At 39.9% G+C, this 18295-nt stretch overlaps 1 protein-coding gene across 1 annotated transcript; it reads right to left on the minus strand.

Moving 5' to 3' along the window:
- Positions 1-1149: 1149 nt before the first annotated feature.
- On the minus strand, positions 1150-18017 carry LOC102874980 (histidine triad nucleotide-binding protein 1-like). The gene is made up of 3 exons (XM_006902512.1): positions 17907-18017; positions 15751-15855; positions 1150-1314 (listed from the first exon to the last, which is right to left on the minus strand). The coding sequence occupies exons 1-3, from the start codon at positions 18015-18017 to the stop codon at positions 1150-1152; spliced, it is 381 nt and encodes a 126-aa protein (XP_006902574.1).
- Between the last annotated feature and the right edge of the window lie 278 nt (positions 18018-18295).

Here is an 18295-nt window from a genome sequence, read left to right on the forward strand (position 1 = left end):
GGCAGTCCATGGTACATTCAATACTCTTCTCCACAGCTCAAAGGCATCAATTCTCCTTCTATCCTCCCTAGTCATTGTCCAACTCTCTGATGCATAACAAGTGATTGCAAAAACCATGTCCTGTATCAGGTGCACTTTAGTCTCCAGAGAGACATCGTTGTTCTTGAGTACTTTAAGAGAGGTCCCTAACAGCAGACTTTCCCATCACGATACGTTTTTTTTATTTCCTGGCTGCTGGTGCCAAGAGTGTTGACCGTGGAGCCGAGCAAACTGAAGCTGTGAACAATCTCAATCTCTTCACCATCCATCCTGACGCTACCAACTGGTCCAGTGGTGAGAATCTTTGTCTTCTTGACATTGAGCCTCAGTCCATACTGAAGGCTGCATTCCTTGACCCTCTGCAGCAAGTGCATGAGGTCCTCCTCAGTTTCAGCAAGCAATGTTGTGTCATCTGCCTAACACAGATTGTTAATAGACCTTCCACCAATCCTGACACCACACTTCTCCTCATAGAGCTCAGCCTCTCGAATAATCTGCTCTGCATACAGGTTGAAAAGGTATGGAAATAGGACACATCCCTGGTGTACACCCTTCCTGATTTTGAACCATTCAGTGTTGCCCTGCTCTGTTCTGACGACTGCCTCTTGGTCCAAGTATAGGTTTTGCATTAGCACGATTAAATGTTCTGGGATTCCCATTATTCTCAGAGTCACCGTTTGTTATGATCCACACAAACACCTTTACATAATCAATTAGGTTTGAAAAATCTTCTTCTGCACTAATGTTTCTTGATTTTTAACCTGAAAAGATACTGCAAAGCTAACATTTTAAAAGTATGAATCGTCATTTGTCTCAAAAGTTTAGTCAGGCCATTGTAACATGAGTAGAGGGGAGGAGGTAAGAAATCTCCCAAATTATTAACTCCTTCCTCCAAACATTTCTATCAAGTACCTTTTTAAAAACAACACATCAAATAAAGAATTCGGAGAGACTATAAACCATGCAACCATGTCTTTTATTACACAACTGTTTTTCAAATTATTTCCTTAATCTCTCTGTACACAGGCAATAGTAAGTGTACTGCTTAACATATTCGACCTTTCAAATCTGACAGTTGTTTAAAGAAGGGAAAATAATCCTAAAGCAAAATTAACCAGGAGGCCAATGCATCTGCCGGCCTCCAAGAACATGGAGATGAACATGATAAACAGACTGCCCCCCATCTGAACCTTCATTCACTACCATTCGATAACCCTTTTGCAGGCCCAGATCAGCAGCACATTTCTTGCCAACAATCATGAGATGTCCAAGAAGCTGGAAAAGAAAAGAAGTTTCTTAAGCACAGGCAATATAAAAAGTTTCCTGTCATTAAACCACAAACTAAGAAAAACATTAAATTAAAAAACTGTCAAATAGAAATATACCTTGGGCAAATATTTGGAAATTTTTTTTTAGAAAATTTTTTAACATTAACTTAAGTTATACTAAAAATTCATTAAGATATTTATTCACTGTAAATTGAGCCAATTCAACAGTAACAATTTTAATAAACAAAACAGACCACAAAGTCTGTTGTTTAATTAAATAAGAATTTTTTTTTAATTACATTCCAAATGTTATTTAAGTTTCTCAATAAAACAAGACATCTTGCTTTCTTGGCATGAGGGATTATGTCAGGATGGCAGAGCTGATTATACTATAGTAACAGAGCATCTGGAAAAAAAAATCTGCAAAACTATTTTACGATAGTTTTGTGCTAATTACATGCTCCCTGTACAGTAAGTACTACACTTTACTCTTCTACTTTTACTTAGAAAGCCAGGCTTTACAAAGCCGTCTCTACATGCTAATAGTGGCAGAAAGACAAGAAAACATGGTAAAGTGGGTGCTAGCACTTAAAATGTTCCTGTCCCAAAGTGACAGATGTCATCTAGGCTTGCATTAGTTGGCCAAATCAAGTCATATGAATGAACAGGCCTGCCCTAAATGAGCAATAAGCATAATGCACACCCCTAAAGGAAAGTAGTGAGAATGTATAAACAATAACACCATCAACCATAAAGGGCACTTTATGTCGGGCTCCTGTGCAGCTGACTCCAACTCATGGCAGCCTTACATACAACCAAACAAAATGACGCTCACCCAGTACTCTGTCATCCTCATGTGTGAATGGACCATTGCAACCACTGCCAATACATTTCTCAGAGTCTCTACCCACCTCTTGGCTCTCTACTTCACAAACTCTAATATTCTACTTCTAGTGACTGACAAGCAGGAAAATGGGCATTTTGGTTTATAAGGTATTCATAGACATTTTTTTAAGTCGATCACAAGCCTTTTTTCCCTCATCAGTCTTAATCTGGAAGTTCCAATGAAACCTACCATGAATAGTCCTAACGAATATTAGTATATCAAAAGCATTTATAGATGAAGGGTTAATGAATTCTCTATCATGCATGATATTATCACATTTCTACAATGAGGAAAAATTATCAGAAACTCACTCATGCTTAGAATTCCTTTCATTTACGAATGCAGTTTACTTGTTATTTTTATATTTGTTTGTATAATTTGAAGAGAAACCTGACCTGTCTTTTAATATCAGGCAAAAGAACCACAATTTTTGCCCCATAAAAAGTAACCCCTAGGCTTACTGCTGTTTTAGTTGTTCTGTATCCTAACTCACAGTTCCTCCATGTGACAGAGGAGAATTGCTTCACAGGATTTCCTACACTGTAATCTTTATACAAGATTGCTAAATCTTTCTCCAATGAGCTATCAACCATTCAGTTAGCAGCTGAGTACTTTACCACTGAACCATCAACACTCCTCTGGGCCTTATTAAGTGCCCCCCCTCTCTCTTTTCTTGCCATAGGAACAAGAGTTCTCTCCTGAGGATGTGTTAGGATGCTGTTAAGAATGAAACTCCCCTTTGTTCTCTTGCTATGAAAAAGCATGGCAGTACACTGATAGTTTAAGATTCTCTTTCTTATTCTACAGGTAACATAATCTTAATGCTGAAAGTGAAGAGTATTTGAAATGTTTGCTGCATAAAATCAAAGGCTACAACCTTCAATTTGAATTGCATCTCAATATGAAGATGACAAAAATCCTTACCACTGGACTAATAAGCACCAACATGATAGATAGAAAAGACTGAAACTGTTAATTATTTCATCTTACTGTAATTCACAATAAACATCCTGGGTTACCAACAGTCAGGAGATCAAAAGATATATGTTGCTGTCATCTGCAACTCATAGAAATCCTATGTACATTAGCTCTAAACTTTGCCCTATCCTAAGCCAATCTCATCATCTCTGACAGGCCAAATCCCATTTCTCCAGTCACTGAGTCAATCTATCTCATCCAGGTCTTCCTCTCCTGTGCTGTCCCTCCACCCATCCAAGCATGATGTCCCTCTCCAAGGATTGGTCCCTCCTTGCCACATGCCCACAGTAAGTGAGACGGAACTTCAAAATGCTTGTTTGCAGGGTTGTTTTGATCCTGTCTAGCACTGTTTGATCTCCTGGCAGTCCATGGTATGTTCAACACTCTTCTCCAGCAACACAGCTCAAAGGCATAGATTCTTCTCCTATCATCCTTAGTCACTGTCCAGCTCTCTGATGCATAGCAAGTTAATTGCAAAGACTATGGCCTGGATAACATGCACCTTAGTCTCCAGACTGACATCACTGCTCTTAAGTACTCTCTGGAGAGGTCCTCGACTGCAGACTTTCCCAATGCAATTTTTCTTTACATTTCCCAGCTGCTGGTACCAAGAGTGTTGATGTGGAATCAAGCTTGCTGAAGTTATCAACAATCTCAATCTATTCTCCGTCCATCATGAAGCTGCCAATTGGCCCAAGTGGTAAAAATCTTTGTTTTCTTGAAATTCAATCCACTACAGTCCTTGACCTACTACAGCAAATATGTCCTCTTCAGTCTCGGAAAGCAAGGTTGTGTCATCTGCATAATGCAGGTTGTTCATGAGTCTTCCTCTAATCTTGATGCCACATTCCTCCTCATAAAGTCTAGCCTCTTGAATGATCTGTTCGGCATATAGATTGAAAAGGTAGAAAAGAGAGGATACACCCCTATCACACACCTTTCCTGAACTTGAACCATGCAGTGTTTCCTTGCTCTGTTCTGACTACCGCTTCCTGATCCAAGTATACGCTTCGCATGAACACAATTACGTGTTCAGGGATTCCCATTCTTCTCAAGATTAGCTGCACCAGCCCCGGGAAAAAGTCAGTTTGCTGTTAGGGACCTCTACACATTACTGAGGAGTAATGATGTCAGTTTGAAGAGTAAGGTGGACCTGATTCAGGCCATGGTTTCAATCACTTGCTGTGTATCTGAGAATTGGACAGTGAATAAGGATGACAGAAGAACTGATGCTTTTGAGCTGTGGTGTTGGAAAAGCGTACTGAATATCTCATGGGCTGCCAAAAAAAAAGATATGTCTTGGAAAAGTACAGCCAAAGTGTTCCTTGGAAACAAGGACAAAGTTTTGTCTGGCATATTTTGAGCATACTGCTAGGAGAAGCTAGTCTTATAATGCTTGGAAATGTGGTCAGCGAAAGAGAGGAAGACCCTCAACAAGACTGAATGACAGTTACTACAGCAATGGGCTCACATTTATCAGAGATTATGGCACAAGCTAGGACAGATCTGTTGTTAATAGGATCTCTGTGAGATGTTAGTGGTTCAATAGCACCAAACAATAACAGCTAGCTACACACATGCAGACTCCCATATGTAAATGACAACAAACTGCCTATACAATGAGTCAAATAGAGAAATAAGATGGTCCTGGTGATAACAACTATCAGCCAGTCTTACAAGTCCCCAAAACGTATGTTAATGTCCATGTGGGTCACAAATTTAATCATGTTTTAACACAACTTTAAAGTTGTTCAGCAACTCTATTCTGTCACAGAACTGTTTCTTCTATGTTAATGAGCCTACCTTGAAACTCCAATTTAGAAAGTTAATTGGGAAAAATTTAACATTCTATCTAGAAGCAAGAAAGATGTCTAAATAAGAAGTTCTGACCTTAAAATATCATGATCTGTGCAACTATAATGAATGTTAAATATTAACATTCTTAAAGGTTAATCCTTCTGTTAAATCATTAAGCATGCCAACCTTTGAACTGATTTGGGCAAATGTACTCAGTTAAAAATTAGTGCTCTGAAGCTTCTAAAGTTTCAGGAGAAACATCACTTAAAAAGGAACATCTCAAGTTAGTAAGTAAAATACTGAAGAAATGAAACATTTACTTTTTAAGTTCTGTATTTTTTGTACTGCATAGTACACATAAGAAAGTTTAATAGTACAGAAGTGGCTCGATGGCACATTAACAATAGCAAAACAATCGCATGCCTAACAGCAGGTTAAAGCATAAAACATAACCACTCCCTAGAGTCTGTCGTATTTGGAATCAACAGCAACGGTAGCACAAGAGGCTTTCTGAACGATCCTCATTTTTTCTACCTTCCTCTCAACTTCAGAGCTTATAAATATCTTTCCTGTTTTCTCTTTTGTTAAGGAATTCTTCCCAACCCCAAGGACATAAGATAGTCTACTTTGATTTTAACTCTAAAAGCTTTTGTTAAGTGGCTCTTTTCAATTCATCTCAAGGTATGAGGTTGTAGTCCAATTTCATTTTTTTATAGATATAATTACTTCTTGTAAGCAGAAGTGGTATCCACTTCCATAAGAGCTTGCCTCTGGAAACCCTATGAACCTGGAGAAAAGACGAAAGTTATACAGGTGTCCAGGACTTTCATTCATAGGGTCGCTATGAGTCGTCTAGGACTGGATGGCACTTAACAATAACAACATAATTACTTCAACAGTAATTATATGAAAGAATCTATCATGAAATAATATATTTCATATGAAGAGGAATATGGCATCAGGATTGGTGGAAGAATCATCAACAACCTGTGTTATGCAGATTACACAACCCTGCTTGCTGAAACTGAGGAGGACCTGAACCACTTGCTGCAGATATGGACTGAAGCGCAACGTCAAGAAAACAAAGATTCTAACCACTGGGCCAATGGGCAGCATCAGGATGGATGGTGAAGAGATTGAGACAGTTAACAGTTTTAATTTACTTGGCTCCACAGTCAACACTCTTGGTAAGAGCAGCCAGAAAATCAGGAGATGAATTGCATTGGGAAAGTCAGTTGTGAGGGACCTCTCAAGAGTACTGAAGAGCAACGATGTCAGGCTAAGGTGTGCCTGATCCGGGCTCTAGTCTTCACAATTATGTGCTATGAATCAATCAGAGAGTTGGACAGTGAATAGGGTTGATAGAGGATTGATACTTTGAGCTGTGGTGCTGGAGACGAGTGTTGAATATACCATGGACTGCCAGGAGAACAAACAGGTTTGTCCTGGAGAGGGTGAAGCCAGAGTGTTCCCTGGAGTCAAGGATTCTGAAGCTTCGTCTGACATATTTTGGGCATGTTGCAAGGAGGGACTGGTCCTTGGAAAGGGACATCATGTTTGGCAGAGTGGAGGGGAAGCGAAGGAGAGGAAGCCCTTTGGTGAGATGGATCGATTCTGTGACTGGAGCGGTGGGAATAAGTGCATTTGAGATGGCTAGGTTGGCACAGAATAGAACAGCATTTAGAGCTCTTGTACATAGGGTCGCTATGTGTCGCAAGCGACTTGATGGCACATAACAACAACAACAATTCATTTGGGGAGGGGAAATGAGAGGGTATGAAAGGGAGATATTTATAAATTGGTAACTATTGAGATTAGATGACATGGAACATGTCTTTTTATATACTTAATACTCTCCTTATTTGAAATTTTGCATAATAAATATACTTTCTTTCCTCAATGATCTGTAACATAATCATCTTATTTTAAGTTCATTTATGTAAGGGTCTGTTTCTGATACCACTGCATTAATTACTACAGTTATAAAATGGATCTGTTACAGCAAGTCCTCTACTTTTTTCAAGAGTGGAGTTTTTGTTCTATTTTATCATTGCTGAACTTTTCCATTTTGCACAAATAGTTTGCAATCAGCTTGCCAAGTTTCAACATTTTTATTTAATTTAATTTATAGCTAGCTCAAATCGAGGTGGTTCTGGTGATCTAGTGGTAAGGAGTTGCATCACCAACCCAAAAGCAAGTGGTTCGCATCTACCAGCTGCTCCTTGAAAGAAAGAGGGAAAAAAACCCTCTCACATGATTTATAGCCTCAGAAAACCTACTGGAGGGTCAGCTATGAGTCGGTGCCAAGTCAATGATCCATACAAAAAAACACAGCTCAAACTAAGAGAAATGGCATGTCCATGATAGTAAGTCTAATCCATGAAAATAGTTTCTCCCTCTCTTAATAGCCTTTTTATGAACAGTATGTAGATTAGACTCCAAGAAAGGCCTGGCAATCTAATTCCAAAAAACCAGGCACTGACAAGCCTATGGAGCCCAGTTCTACTGACACACATGGTGTCACCAGAAGTCAGAGGTGACCCAACAGCAACTGGAACTGAGAGAGGTTTTCTATAAAATAGGTGTTTTACATTCCCATCATCACCAAGCATCACAGAGGAATGAGCTCCTTAGGTGAAGTCATGTGAATGCTAAAAGTCAGTTTCATTATGAGCCTGTAATAGACATCAGCCTGAGAAATAGGCTCAGATGACTCAATCTAGACTAAGGAATAATTATAAATAATTAAGTCTAGACCACAAATAAAAGATCCTACCAAACAAATGGAGAGCCAAATAAAATGCTTAGTAAGGAACACTGAAATCATTCCTCATAAAATTATGAAGTAAAAACAGAGTCAGTTTATTTACTAGATAAGGATAAGAATATATGATTAATGTTAAATGTGTGTAGCTAACTGGGGGCATCAAAAACAAGTCATAAATCTCTAACTGACCTCTTTGGTAATAAAATTCCCCTAACCTGTTTCAATGAGCTCTGATGGCTTCTAGTTGTTATTATTGTTCTGTACCATACAGTCAGAACAAGCCATAGCTGACCCTCCACTGGGTTTTCAAAGGCAGTTAATCATATGGGAGGAGTTTGTTCATCTTTTTCCTGTGGAGTAGCTGGTGCATTCAAAGCAGTTACCTTTGGGTTGACAGCGGAACACTTTACCACTAAGCCATGAGAGTGTGGTAGGGAATTGTACTGCCAAAACAAAGGTACTCTGTTCAAATCCACTGCTGTTCCATGGGAAAAAGATGGGCAATCTCTTCCGATGTGATTTACTGCCTCTGAAAACCCATTGCAGGGTTTATTATGGGTCAGTTCTGACTCGACAGTACACAAATATGACCAACCTGTTTTAAGAAGCCCTCATGAATAACATGTTGAGTTAGACTGCTAACGGAAAGGTCAGCAGTTTAAATTCATGTGCTGCTCTACTGGAAAAAGACTGGCACCAATACCCCTCATAAAAAGGACTTAAAGGTGTGGAAACATGATAAAGAGTCATCATGAGTTGGAACCAAGTTAACAACTAAGAGTTTGGGTTTTTTCAGACCAGAATCATGATCCTATCCATTAGAATCACTTCTCACTTCTGTGCAAGGGCCTGGCTAAAATGCAGACTGATCAGTGTGCCACAAGTAAGCCATAATTCCTTATAAAGGCAAGTAGGGCAAAGTAACCATGTACTGGCTTTTTCAAGATAAATGGCAGGTGTGCATCACTTGAGTTATTTAGCAGTGTATAACATGGGATTACTCTTCCAATGCATGAAAATACAGTTTAGAGGCTCAGCCACAAAATACCACATATGATTTCATGTAAATGGAACAGCCATAGTAGACAAATACAAAAGAAGTAGATGGTGGCCTAGTGATATTGAGATGCGCTGCCAACCAAGGCAGGTAGTTCAAGTCCAGTAGGTACTCTGCTTAAGAAATATGAACAATCTCTTCCTATGTGATTTAGAGCCTCTGAAAACCCACTGGAGGATCAACTATGAGTCAGTTCAATGGCAATAAGGTGAACTGAGATGAGAGCTAAAGGAAGAAGGGCTTTGGGAGAGGTAATAGGAATGGCTATTCAAGGGTTCCTTTACAAGGTGATAAAGATGTTCTAAAATTGACTTGTGGCAAAGGTCATACAATTCTGCCAACATACTACAAACTTTGGAATTATACAATTTAAATGAGTGGTTTAGACAGCTTAGATTGGGGGGGGGGGGGAAGGGGAAGTGGGAAAGTCAACCTCGTCTAATAGTTCCGAATAGTCAACTGAGGGAGATCCCTGGAAAAAATACCGTGATTCTTTAATAAGACTGTAATGTTATACTACTTTTCCTTTAAAAAAAATAAAGTAACCACTGTGCTTAAATAAGACAAGTCATTACTGAAATACAACTGCATTTCCATAATGCAATAATTATCACCTTCTCGTGGCCTAGCAGCAAGAAGCTGCGCTGCAGTCCCAAAGCTACAGTTTAAGGACACCAGCTGCTCCAAAGCAGAGGGATGAGCAGTCTTTTCCTGTGTGACTAACTGCCTCTGAAAACCCACCAGGGGGTCAGCTAGAGGTAGGTTCTGACCCTAGAGTACACAACAACAACAATCCCTCTACTAATTGCTGGAGGGTCATCTATAGTTTGATTTGACTTGATGGTACACGACAACAATACCTAATTCCTCAGTCAAATTTTTTGTTTGGTAGTCCAACAGTCTTTGGTACGGAGCTCTGGTGGCCTACTGCTAAGGAGTTGTACTGGCAACCCAAAGGCACATGGTTCAAATCCACCAGCTGCTCCGCAGGAGAAAGATGGGCAGTCTCCTACTATGCAATTTACTGCCTTTGAAAACCCACTAGAGGGTCAGCTAAGAGTCTCTTCTGACTCAAAGTTACAAAGCATAACATATATTTTGGATATTTACGTCTCCTATAAAACAATTTAGGAAGAAACTTGCTCTTTATTATGTAAATAAAGCAAAGAAAGTCAGAATGGATTTAATCATGGTCTCCCAATTTCTGCCTAGTTTGTTTAAATCTGCAAAGGTTTAAAGCAATCTTTTCTTTCTACAGTCACTAAAATCACAAGGAATAAAGCCATCTCTAGGGCTTACAGTCATTCAGAATACTGAAGATCCTCTCAAACAGAAGGCTAAAAATAAGGAAACTAATAGCTGGATAATATTACTTGGTCACTGCTTTTTTAAAGAGGGTGAAAAAGCAAACTATTTCAACTCAGGAGAGCTCTGGTAATGCAGTGATTAATGAGTTGCACTGTCAACCCAAAGGTAGGCATTTTAAAGCCACCAGCTATTCCAGAAAAGAAAAATAGGCAATCTCCTCTTGAGTGAATTTACAGCCCCTGATTCCACTGAAGAATTGGCTCATGGGTTGGTTCCAACTCAGTGGCAACTCACTGCCTTACACTGCACTGCATTGCATGTGTCTCTTGGTATCCTGACATTTTTATTTCACTGCTCTGGAAGAATCAACATACAATCGAGTCCTTGTGAGAAATCATTCCTAAGTTTTGTGGGCTCTAAAACATAATAAACTTGCCTCATAGAGCCTCCCAAGACAAAGGAAAAAGAACAAACACTAGAATTGGAAAAACCACCTAAACTTTCCTTTGGTAATTATTCTAAGCTACTCATTGCCATGGAGACAGAGCTATGCATCAGCATAGCTGACTCTCCACTGGGCTTATAAAGCTGTAACAACATGAGATTACTGAACTTTAAGCAGCATAGTTGTTGTTGGATTCGAACAGCCAGAGTGGTGTGACCTTTGGGTTATCAGCTCAACTCCTTACAGACTAGGCCAACTGAGCTACTACTTTGCAGTAAGGTACTGATACCTTAAACTATATTAAATATAGTTTTATGTTACTTAAGTGAGTTATTTCATAAAAGAGTTTGTGGGAAAAATATTATTCAAGTAACACCATGATGCTGTACAACAGAAGTATTTTTAGTTTTTTATTAGAATATAATGCATTTTTTCCTTTTGTCTGCTCAATCTTAAAGGATACTGGTGTTATAATAAAATATGTAGACAGCCTGAATTATTTCAGCTCATAGTGGTCTCCCCTGCCACAACTGTGTATCCAAGGCTAGAAATATTCACAGAAACAGATTCCCCATCTTTCTCCATCAGAGCAATTGATGGATTTAAAACACTACCCTATTGTATAGCAGCATAGCATGTAACTTACTACAACACCAGAGTTCCTCAAGTTAAACTTTAGGACAAATGAGTTAACTTTTCTTGAAAATCAGGAAGGGCCTAGCACACATTTTAAAGAAGCAAAACATTTTGAACAGACATCAGTTTTCGATATATACTTTAAATCATGTAATCCCATGCTTATACTAAAAATTATATAAAATTTTCATCCTCTGACATACTGATATAAATAGTCCTATCTGTTATTCTTTCTATTTATTTATGTGAGTCAGCAATTTATAACTGGGCCTCAGAAAAAAATCTCCATAAAATTTTATAAACAAATGTTATTAGGTGCCATCCAGTCAAATACAACTCATAGCAACCCTATGAACAGATGTGAACCCTGTCCTAACCTGTGCCATCCTATCTGACACACCTGAGTCAACTGCTGCAGTCACTGTGTCCTCCACCACCTCCTTGAGGGTCTTCCTCTTTTACTGATCCTCTACCTTTCCAAGCATAATATCTCTTTGCAAGATATAGCCCTTTAAGCAAATATTGTCCAGTTAATCTTAAAATGAAGACTAAAATAGCCTGGAGTAACTCAAGTACCTAGCAAGATTTCCTAGTAAAGCAGTCAACCCTACAAAAATTTGGAAAACTCTTACTAGGTGAGCAAATACATTCCTCATGGGAAGAGCAATTATGAATAAACATTTTCTACAGAGCTAAAATACTGGAAATTTATATTCTGGATAAAATTCTTTCTTAATAAGTTAAAATAACATATTTACTTTGGTCACTCAGCGTTATTAACTAGGAAAATTACAGTATTATGCTATCCTTATAAGACTTCCAAAACCTTCCAGAATCCAAATGCTTCAAACAAGAGGCTCTCAGGTCTCTTGTGTCAGGAAGTGTGAGGATGGCACAGGATAGGGCAAAATTCAGTTCTGTTGTTCATAGGGTCATTTTGGGTCATACTCAACTTGACCCAAAATAACAGCACAGGACCTACTCTCAATTGCCATTACCCTCCAGCAGGTTTTAGGGAGGTTGTAAATCATAAGGCAGGCGACCACCTATCTTTCTCCCATGGAGCTACCAGAGAAGCAGCACCTTTGGGTTAGCAGTGCAATTCTTTAAGCAATATGCCACCAAAGCTCCCCAATAGCACCTAAAATAGATAAAGACCAAGGGACTGAGTACTGGTGGTATCAGGACTGCTGTGCTTTTCAAGTTATTTATTTATTGCATATAATTATTGTTAGGTGCACTGAGTCAAGTGCACACTATGAACAACAGATGTGCTATCCTCATCATCTCTGATACACTTGCACTCATTGCTGCAATCAATGTGTCAATCATCTTGTCAAAGGTCTTTCTCTTTTTTGCTGACCTTTTCAAGCATGATGACTCTCTCTAGCAACAGGCCCACAGAAAACCTTATTGCCGAGGTTTTCTAATTTCATCTACAGAAAACAGCAGTAGCTTCTGACTACCCTACTGTACCACCAGGGTCAACACTGGGCTGCTAACCAAAAGGTCAGTAATTTGAACCTACCAGCTACAGTTTTAGAGGAAATGAGGCAGTTTGATCCTCTCAAGATTTATAGCCTCAGCAACTATATAGGGCAGATAGGTCTTCTCTCCTAGAGTTACCATGCGTCAGAACCAACTCGATGGAATTGGACGGTATCTTTAAGCCAATACTAAGCAAAGGTTTTCAGTAAAGGACCAGATAATATTTAAGACTTATGGGCCATATGGACTGTGTCAATGTTAATGCTATTAAGAGCTAATAATAAGCAAATATAATTTTATGTTCCAGTGAAATTTACAGCCAGCCAGACCACAAATTTCCAACCCCTGTCATAATTAGCAGAATTAGGAACCAAACTTGTGGGCATACCAAAGTGTGCTTAAAGTGCTACAGAAATTCACTATGAGCTACATAAATGGACTTTATCTATTTTGGATAATCATGATTTATTTGAGGTTTTACACATTAGTGATCCTCCTTTTATTATGTATCTCCTAGGTTTCTGCAAAAACCGCCCTTTAAAAACTATTTTTTAAAAAGCCATTTTCATTATTAGAATTCTAACAGTTTTAATATTTTTCCTTCCAATTTAATGACATAGATGAAGATGGAATGTCTTATAACAATCTAAAGGTAGGGTTTTAAAGCAATACAAGAAATTCATTTCACAGTTCATTACAGAAGTAGTAGATGCAAAATTATTCTCATTTTTTGGTGATAAAAATTTAGCCTCTAGTGCTAAAATAAGGAGCTCCGATGTCCCAGTGGCAAGAAGCTGCACTGCAATCCCTAAGGCACGAAATTCAAGGCCACATGCTGTTCCATGGGAGAAGAATGGGTAATCTCCTCCTATGCAATTGACTGCCTATGAAAACTTGCTGGGCGGTCAGCTATGGGTCAGTTGCAACTTTACAGTACACAGCAACAATAACAAAAGTAAGGTCTGAAATAAATGTAAAAATTGGCAGAGTATTGGATATACTCTATATTTCAGCAAAGATTAATCATTCAAAAATGTCTAAATTATACATCTAAATGTCTATCTAATACAAATCTATAATTAAACTTTCTGCAGTTAGCATTCATGTCACTTTAATTAGTTTGAAATACAAGTTATCTTTTTTAAAAATAATTTCTTTATCTTGATCATCAGGTGGAACCAAATTAAATGGCCACCCACCAAATAGCTGACTAAAACAAACTATGGTTTTCTCGTTTTTTTAGACAATCAGCATCAACTACCATGTAACAAGGGAGCTCTGGTGGCCTAGTAGTAAGAAACTGCACTGTAATCCCAAAGGCAAGTTTAGAATCCACCAGCTGTTCTGTGGGAGAAGGATGGGTAATCTCGTCCTACATGATTAAATGCCTCTGAAAACTCGCCAAGGGTCAGCTCTGGGTCAGTTCCAACTCAGTGGTACTTAACACAGACAATATATTAGTAGTCTAGTCTTTGGTAGGGAGCTCTGGTGGCCTAGTGGCAAGATGCTGCACTGCAATCCCGAAGGTATAGTTTGAAACCACCAGATTCTCGGCGGAGAAGGATGGGCAATCTCCTCAGTGGCCAAAGTTTACTTGCTATGGGTCGTTTGCTTGCTATGGGTTGGATCCAACTCGATGGTATACAACAACCACCATATAACAAGTATTTGTCTCTTGCTGTTGTTGTTATGTGCCATCAAGTTGCCTGAGACTCATAATGATCCTATGTACAACAGCCCTAAACCCTGCTTTATCCTTCGCCAACCTTCTTGTCTCTGATACTCTTACTCCCATTACCCCAGTCACTAAACCAATCCATCTCAAGGGTCTTCCTCTCTTGTGCTGTCCCTCCACCCTCCAAGAACCAGTCCCTCCTTGCAACATGCCCAAAGTATGTCGGATGTAGCTTGAGAGTCCTTGCTTCCAAGTAGCAGCTTGATTGAACCCTCTCTAGGATGAACCTGTTTGTTCTCTTAGCAGTCCATTCAATACTCTTCTCCAGCACCACAACTCAAAGACACCAATTCAGCTCCTATCATCCTTAGTCACTGTCCAGCTCTCTGATGCATAGCAAGTAATTGCAAAAACTGTGTATTGCCTGGATCAGGCATACTTTAGTTTCCAGAATGACCTCGTTGCTCTTCAGCACTTTGGAAAGGTTTCTGACAGCAGACTTTCCCAATGCAATTCGTCTTTTAGTTTCCTGTGAAAACTAGGCCAGGTAATGACTGTGGAACAAACCACCAACTATTCATATTCAAGTTCAAGCTAAAGCTAAGGAAAATTAAATCAAATCCACAGGAACCAAAATTTGACCTTGAGTCTATGCCACTTGAATTTCAAAACCATCTCAAGAACAGGTTTGAGGCCTTGAATATTTGCCTCTTAAGAATCTTAAGTATCTCTTAAGAAATTCCTTAAACCTTTAGCATCTGAGTTATCTTGAGAAAGCTAAATTGTTGAATGAAAATAGCTTTTCAAGAGAAACCATGTCATTACAATTATCCAATTATAGGCCAAGTCCAAATTTTTACAACAGGAAAGTCTGGTGATCTACACTGCATAAGGAGTTGCACTGACAATTTTAAGGTAAGAGGTTCAAATCCATCAACAGCTCCTATGGGAAAAAAATGAGTACTCTCCTCCCATACAACATTAAAGCCTCTGAAAACTTGCTGCAGGGTCAGTTACAATTCCAGTTCCGATTCAACAGCCTACAAAACAAGTCTTACAGCATACCGATAAAATGCGCTTTATTTCTGAATATATTTGCTTTATCAAATTCGAACTATTTATATCTTTAAGCCTTATTAAAGTTTTTTAGTCTTCCTCAGTACTCAGTATCTTGATTTCTATCATGATAACAATGGAACATCACTTTAGGACAAAATTTAGTGTCCGTAGTGTCTGTGGCAATAGGCTCAAATGTGACAGGGATGATAAGGATGGCGCAGGATGGAAAAGGGTTCAGATCTGTTGTGTACAGCATCATTATGAGCCATCCTCAATTCAATGGCACTTAAAAACATAATGACAATATAAGGAGAAAATAGATAAATTGCGATGATAAATTTACTTACGCTTTCATCATCATCTTCTGCTACAGAAATCTGGGCAATAGGTTTCTTAGGTATCACCAGAAAATGTATTGGTGCTTGAGGTGAAATGTCATGAAAAGCGAGGCACTAAGGAAAAGAAAAATGTCAAAGTTTTAGTATATCATTTGGGAGGCCAAACTTAATATTCTTTCAGAAAGTATTAACTGTACATCAATAACATGCAAGACACTGCACCAGGTACTAAGAAAATAGTACACATGTTCTATTGTGTTTTTCATGGAATTTACAATCTAATGAGATAAAGTTCTCGAGTACAATTACCAAAAGTAATACTTGTGACATGGAAAAAGAAAAATGTGAAATGAAAGAATGTAACAGAAAAACCTAATTTAGAATAGATGGTAGTTAAGGACAACCACAATGAGGTAATGACATTTAAACTAAGATACAGAGAATGAGTAGACACTAACGTACAAATAACTCTTGGCACTGTCCTTTCTCTGTCTCCAAACCCAAAGCAAAGGATGTTCCCTCTACTGCAATGATTTTCCTCTGAGCTAACAGGACCTTATGTTTAATCAAAGTGCCATTCATTCCACAGGCCACTGCATATATATTTTTGCTGAAGGAAATCTCACATTACTGCTGGTCCTCTCACCAATTCCTCAGGTTAGAAACCCCTGTTCTGCAATGTCCTGCCTATTTCCTCTACAATTTTTATTCATTTAATAGCTACATGTTTGACACTCAATCAGTACATATTCTTCTCATTTTATTTAACTATTTAAGAATTAAATCTATGCTCTTTTGTAGAGGAGAACTTATTTATCACACAGTGTCAGTGAATAAACATTTTGCTTTGTACTTTACTCAAAGTGGAAGAAGCTCACCTATCCATGCTCATCTATCTCTGAGGTAATTTTATTTGTTCTGCCATAAAAAAAATGCTGTGTCATTTCTATTGCTTCAAGTTAAAATGTTGGACTTAGGGTGCTCAAGAGTCAGTATTTCAATGACCTTGTAAAATGTAGTAATAAATTTGAAGTAAAAATATCCTTCACCTATAACAAAAGAATCTCCTCCAGATAGATGCAAATGAGTTATTTAAGTCCAATTGATCTCAAGGAAATGAAACTGGAGATAACCTTTTTTTTTTTAAGGCTTTTTTAATTTTTTTCTTTTTTTTTTGGAGATAACCTTTTGAACCTAAGGACACTACTAGTATAGCATACAATTGTTTCTCTGATATTCCGTATTTTTTAAAAGTGATTTAAATTAAGAAAATGTTTACAAACTCTTTCTATCCAAATCCGCCAACCTCCTGTCCAGTTTTATCTGAAATCCAAGTCCATAATCCGACTGTCCACTAAACATTTAGTACAAGAGGCCTCCAAGTCGCGTGAACTAGGCCTTTTGAAATTAAAATTTCATCTCTAATGAATCAACAAAATCTATACGACTGGAAGTCTGGCTGGAAGTCTTCTCCAGCGTAACTGGCATAAAACCACTTCCTGTAGAAATAAAAGGAACCATTCAACTCTGTACACGTAGAAAAGCCACAGTGGGAGAGGCCAAAAGACTTGAAATCGCAGACGTGGGCGCACTTCTGATGGCGGAGTGCGGGGTGCACGGCCGGGGTGTCCCGGGGCTCGGCGGCGTCCGGCGGGGCCCCGGCCCCGAGCGCAGCGGGCGAAGGCGGCGCCCGGGAGCGCCCAGGCTGGCCAGCCGTGCGCGGGAGATCGTGGAGATTGGGCCGATTCGGGCCGGCTCGGGTTTCTTCCTGTCAGGGAGAGAGCCGGCCAGATTGCGAGATTCCTGACACAGGCGAGGTCGCAGGCAGCCCCGCAGCAGACGGGCGCGCACGCCCGGGGACTCGCCGCGTCGCCCACACGCGCCCAGGCCCCACGGGCTGGACACAGCCGAAGGCCGGCGGCCTGGCCCGTGCCCGCGCTGATAAAGAGTAACCGGAGCGCTGGCACGCACCGGCAGGCTGCCTCCGAGCCGCCGTGGGCCTGCCCGCTGGCGGAGGGGGAGGACAGCCAAAGACGCCATGTGGGTGCTCGGCCGGGACGCCTGGCTCCTTCCAGGCAGCACGGCCGCCGCCAGACCCCTAATCTGGGGTCCCCGAGCCGCTGATCTTACTTCAGCTCACGAGTGAGGCGGCGTCCCGTGCTTACCCGCTCATCCTCAAAAATGATTTTGGCTGGGATTTCTTTCCGGATTATCTTCCCGAAGATTGTATCGCCACCAGGCCGGGCGGTCTGAGCCTTAGCGATCTCATCTGCCATCTCGGTCTCCCTCCTGCGCCACGGCTCCAGGAGAAGCACGCGAGGAGGAAGGAGCGGGAGAGACGGGAGCGCGCGGCCAAGCCTGCGCGGGGACCGTTGTCTGCGCGCCCGACTTGTTCCTGCGCATGCGCACTGGAGACATGCGCGGTGGCCCCGAAGGATGTATGAGAGCCTTTGCGGAACTAACTTCTTGGGAAAAGCAGTTGCAGTTCTTGATCCATCACTCTTAGAAGTTCAATTATGACTTTTTTCTGCTTTGTAATTTCTTTCTTATGTTC

The sequence above is a fragment of the Elephantulus edwardii genome, unplaced genomic scaffold (assembly GCF_000299155.1).
Source record: "Elephantulus edwardii isolate Elephantulus edwardi_28Jun2011 unplaced genomic scaffold, EleEdw1.0 scaffold00422, whole genome shotgun sequence".
Lineage (NCBI taxonomy): Eukaryota > Metazoa > Chordata > Mammalia > Macroscelidea > Macroscelididae > Elephantulus > Elephantulus edwardii.